General features: G+C 56.1%; 1 protein-coding gene across 1 annotated transcript; it reads right to left on the reverse strand.

The window, feature by feature from the left end:
- Nucleotides 1–452: 452 nt before the first annotated feature.
- DLX5 (distal-less homeobox 5) lies at nt 453–4,726 on the reverse strand. Its single transcript, XM_027574458.1, has 3 exons — nt 4,251–4,726; nt 2,157–2,341; nt 453–1,124 (listed from the first exon to the last, which is right to left on the reverse strand). The coding sequence occupies exons 1-3, from the start codon at nt 4,603–4,605 to the stop codon at nt 795–797; spliced, it is 870 nt and encodes a 289-aa protein (XP_027430259.1). The 5' UTR covers nt 4,606–4,726; the 3' UTR covers nt 453–794.
- Nucleotides 4,727–5,094: the final 368 nt, after the last annotated feature.

Raw genomic sequence — 5,094 nt, forward strand, 5'->3', positions numbered from 1 at the left:
GTTGTTGGGAGTTGGGGGGAGAGTTGTCCATGATAATTGCTTTGAGCTGAGAATTTGGAGCGGTTATTGATGGATTTCTGCGGCTTTTTTACTCACACACAGGGCGGGAGGACCGGATTTAGATTCCAGCATTACTTTCTACCTGAAACAATCTGGGGTTAAACTTAAAATTATCTAAATGTTTTTGTGGTTAGGCCAAAAACCAACAACCCTAAATATATATTTTATGGCGGTACTATAAACAGGCCACATATGTAGATAGACACATAAAGTGCAGCATCCAGCACACACGTGTACAGTTTTGTATCCATGCAGCCCCCAATTTCTGTTTTCCTTTTTGCCCTGTTGGATCTCTGCAGAGCTTGTCTTCCTTTAATTGCCTGCATAAAACGTCACTAGCCCATTATAAGGCCGGCAAAAGGAGTATTTTTTAGAAACATTTGGCTTTCATGGTCGAAATAATTTTATTTATCCAGAATATACAGTTTAATTCCTCTATCTACACTTATTTACATGGTTAAAATAACATTGAAAAAAAGTCTTTTGAAAAGTTGAGGTCATAGATTTCAAGGCACCATTGATAGTGTCCACAGTTGCGCAAAAAAGTTCGTCTGTAAAAAAAGGGGGGACGGGGGTCCTTTGAAATGCAATAACTTACATGCAAAAAAGCTTTACACATGAATCTTTTTTGTTTCCGTTTTCCAAACTTCCCCAAATGAATTCCTTTCTTTATGATTTTCTAAAACAGCAAAACACAGCAGTCCCAAAAAAGAGAGCAAGAGAAAGCCGCCTGTCTAATAAAGCGTCCCGGAGGCCAGCGCCAGCGGGTGCTGTAAGGAGCCGGGCGGCGGCAGGTGGGAATTGATCGAGCTGGCTGCGCTCGGGTACCAGGAAGCCGAGTTCTCCAGGTAGCTGGACGCGGGGGACTGGTTGGAGGTCGGAGGGTGGGCATGAGGGTGGTGGCCGAGCGAGCGGGACGAGCCCTGGGGCTCCCACACCGCCGGAGACTGCGGCGAGTTACACGCCATAGGGTCGCTGGAGCTGGGGCTGTGCTCCGGGGGCATCTCCCCGTTTTTCATGATCTTCTTGATCTTGGATCTTTTGTTCTGAAACCAGATTTTCACCTGGGTGGGGGAACAAAGGCACACGTTACCAGGTCATTCAGAGGCCGCCCGCGCCTGCCCCAGAGCGGCGACTGGAGGCATCTTGGGCCCCCAGGTGGCGCGGACCTGGCGTCTCCCCGCAGCTCGCGGCCTAAGGTCAGGAGGACACCCTGACCGGCCAGGCGCTCACCGGCCCCTGCGAGGGCAGGACTCCGAGGCTTTAGTGTCTTCTTTGGGCTGGGGGAGGAGGGCGCTAGTGTCCCGGGCGGCGCGCGCCCACGTGCAGGCCGGCGCAGGGCGCACGAAACGCGGCGCAGCAAGCGTCTCCAAAACAATGGCCCAAGCGCCGCGCGCGAGGGCTTGGGGCTGGCAGTGCGCGCGCCAGTGTGGAGGGAAAGGAGCAGTGTCCCAGTCTCCCGCCCGACTCCCTCCACTCCCTCCTCAGCTTCCAAAGGTCAGAAGGCGCCTGCAGCCCTGGGCGGCGTTCGAACATTCTTTTTTTTTTTTTTTTTTTCTTATAGGCCCCAGCAGGGCTGGAGAGGGAGTGAGGGGAATGGGACGACCCAGGGATGATTTCCTCGCACAGCAGCGCCCCCCACTTCGCGACCCTCAGGCTGCTACGGCCTAAAGCTGCGCAGGAGCAGGGCGTGACCCTTCAGCGTTCCAGCCGGAGGCGACCTTCGCAGTCCGAGACCACCGCGAGGCCGCCGGGCCCTGCTCTCCCCGAAAGGCTCTGCGTTGTGCAGAGAACCAATTTCTCCAGGCTTCGAGAGTGTCCTAGAAATGACCCTCCCCTTGTTTCCAATGTAGGTAATTGGCCCCTCGCCCCTGGAGGTCCGAAGCGGGGGATGAACGCGTCTCCATCCCCAGCCCCACCGTCGCACGGCGGCGACACCCGGCCTGATTCATGGAGGTAAGGGCGCGGGGTCCCTGTCTTTCTGTGAGTTTCTCGCGGTGCTCTCCGATCGGTTCCAGCCGGTCGGGACGGAACCGCGCGGCCCAGCCTACCTTGCAGCCGAGGCGGGGCTCGGGCCGCACCGCTGCCGGATTTACCTGTGTTTGCGTCAGTCCCAGCGAGGCGGCCAGCTCGGCGCGTTCCGGCAGGGCGAGGTACTGAGTCTTCTGAAACCTTCTCTGCAATGCGGCCAGCTGAAAGCTGGAATAAATAGTCCTGGGTTTACGAACTTTCTTTGGTTTGCCATTCACCATCCTCACCTCGGGCTCGGCCACTTCTTTCTCTAAATAATCAAAATAGACCCGGTTAGAGTTTGTCCGCAGTGTTTCTTTTGCAGAACCCTGAGATACAGTCCTTGAGTTTTGTTTTGTTTTGTTTTTACCCACGCAGTCTTCAGTCTCTTTCACCATATCACCTCCTTTGCTTAACAAGACCCAGAGAAATATGCCCCTACCTCAAGTCGTGGAAAAGCCAGGTACTTTGATTAATTCCCTACTTAGTTCATTCAGGTTCTGGTGGGCTTGTGCAAAGCTCTTTGTACAGCACAGCTCCCTTGGCCTCTGGGATTTAGCCCTTGCAGCAGTTCCTGCTTCACCCTCATTTGTTTTTACACCCACCCTGTGCTCACCCCCGTTTCTGGGGCGAGCTTCGCCAGCCCCTCCTGGGGCTTCAAGGGGGAGGCTCTGGGCCCTGACACCCCCCCCCCCGCCCCCACTGTCGGCGTCTGTTCGGGCGCCCGCAGAGACCAGACGCATGGGCAGGGAAGACGCTAACCGAGGTCTCCAAAGTTCAAAGACCCACAAGCAAACTATGCTCCTTCAATTCAGCAGCAAGAGGTCCAGGCCGCTGCAGACAGAGGGCCGATTATGCAGCCCCCATAATCTCCCTGCAGATCTGCGAGGGCACAGATGTGTCTGGTTTCTTTTACAAATAGACTTAATAAGTTCTTGGCCAAAAGAAAAAAAATCTTTCACTTATGCACGAAATACAGAGACACTGAAAGGAATGAAGACATACCATCCCCTAGGTTCTCTTTTAAAATTGATCAAGAGTCACACATTGAAAAGGACTGGGTGGTAGGGTGTTTTCGTAGGAAAGGGGCCGCAGGTCAGGACGAATTTCTCAAAGTCGTGAATATAGACGGGGAAGAGGACTTTCTGAATGCGTGCTTTACAAACATACCCTGGGGCCACAAGTCCCCTTTCCGAAAAGTACCACCTTATCAAATCTACCCATCTCTGGAAGGGGTGGAAACCTCTCCGTGGTGTGTGTGTGTGTGTGTGTGTGTGTGTGTGTGTGTGCGCGCGCGCGCGCAGTCGCGCGCCGGTGTGTGGCAAGCTCCTGGGAGAGGAAGGGTGGAGAATGAGGGCTGTGGTCTCGATTCTGCCAAAGAAGGGGATGCTAATATTAGCAGGATTATTAATGTGCTAGTGGGAAGAGATCAAACCTGACCAGCAAAACCTCTCCAAGGAGACCTCATGCCTCTCTTTTACCGCCCAAGCTCACTGACCCTCTTAAACTCTCCAACTAACTTTCAAGGAGGGCGAAAAGAGAGGAGGTGGGGAAGAGGAAGACAAAATTTAGGCACCCCTCAGCAACCCTCCTCCACCCTTAAATGGCTTTTTGTTTCTGGAAATGCCCTGGACAAACCGCAAGGCTCTCCCCGCGTTCTTCCTCTGGCCGGCTCCCGCTCCCCAGCCCTCCACCCCCACCCCGCGCGCCCGGGACAACGACACCACGCTGGCTCGTGGCTGCTCTCAGACTAATCCCGACAGAATCTTTGAGGCAGCCTTCCACTTCCACTCGCACCAACGGAGCACGCTCACCAAAAACTCCAACAACTAACCTCTCCTTTATTACGCAAACGCCACTCAGGCCGCTCGAGTCTTTCTTCTCTCCACCCCTACCCCCTTTTCAGCCTAGTTGGCTTTCAGACCAGGCAAGCTGGGAACCCAGAGACTTGAGGGCCCCCCACCCCCAGGTGCCCGAGGGGAGGATTCTTCCAAGAATCCCTAAAATGCTGGCCTTAGAGAACGTCCCTCGGGTGCAGAGTCCAGGCCCCCCTCCCTTCTGCCGGGTGCGCCCCCACGCTAGTGGTTGGCTCGGGCCCCCAATCTCCCAGCCCACCTCGTCGCTCCAGGATCCGGGCTCCCCCTGTATCTGCCCCCATCCCGCGCCCCCTTCCCCCTTACCTGGCTGGCTGGTGGCGCTCGGGACGCGGTTGTAGGCGCCGCCGTACTGGTGGTAGGGGCTGGCGTAGCTGTAATCGGCGTAAGCTTTGGCGGGGTAGCTGCCGGCGGAGCCATTCACGCCATGGTACTGGTACTGGTAGGGGTTGAGCGCTTTGCCGTAGGAAGCCGAGGTAGGAGAGCAGTAGCCGTGTGGGGCTCCCCCCGTGGGACTGTAGTAGTCGGAATCGGTGGCCGACGACTCGGGCAAAGTTGGCGATTCCTGAGACGGATGGTGCATGGCTGCGGACGTCTGGAACGGAGCTTGGAAGTCGCCGGATCGGATGCTGGGGACCCTTCTGTCAAACACTCCTGTCATCGCTCACAGGCGGCGGCTGTCCTTGCTGCTGTGGCGGCGGCTGCTGCCCGAGTTGGCTGTGGGGCTGCTCTGGTCTAAGCAGACATGGCTGTGGGAGCGAGGGAGGAGGAAGAGGAGGAGGAGGAGGAGGAGGAGGAGGAGGAGGAGAGAAGGCGGCGGCGGCGGCGGCGAGGAGGAGGCTGGGAGTCGTGGAGGCTCTGTCTCCGGCGGGCTGACTGATGGCTGAGGCGCAGCACAGCCTTGGTTAAATCCTTAATTGCGCGCTTACGCACAGCGGGGTGGATCGGGTTCCATTGGCCAGGGCCTCGGGAGCAGCAGCAACACCCTAACTCGTCCAACTAGTTTTAGCACAACAAAGCATTGCTTAAAAAAGAGAGAGAGAGAGAAAATGGAGGGGTGTGTGTGTGTGTGTGTGTATGTGTGTGTGTTCGCGCGCGCGCGCGCGTGTGTTGTGGCTTGTTGGGGGAGGGGGTCTCAGTCAATCTGTTT

Source organism: Zalophus californianus, chromosome 12, assembly GCF_009762305.2.
Source record: "Zalophus californianus isolate mZalCal1 chromosome 12, mZalCal1.pri.v2, whole genome shotgun sequence".
Lineage (NCBI taxonomy): Eukaryota > Metazoa > Chordata > Mammalia > Carnivora > Otariidae > Zalophus > Zalophus californianus.

Bases quoted from the DNA above. Each gene is read 5' to 3' on its own strand.
- DLX5 (XM_027574458.1), bottom strand. From the start codon at position 4,605: ATGACAGGAGTGTTTGACAGAAGGGTCCCCAGCATCCGATCCGGCGAC. The intron at 2,342-4,250 runs GTAAGGGGGAAG...TTGATTATTTAG, and splicing joins GAGCGCCACCAGCCAGCCAG to AGAAAGAAGTGGCCGAGCCC. The intron at 1,125-2,156 runs GTAAATCCGGCA...TCCCCCACCCAG, and splicing joins TGGGACTGACGCAAACACAG to GTGAAAATCTGGTTTCAGAA.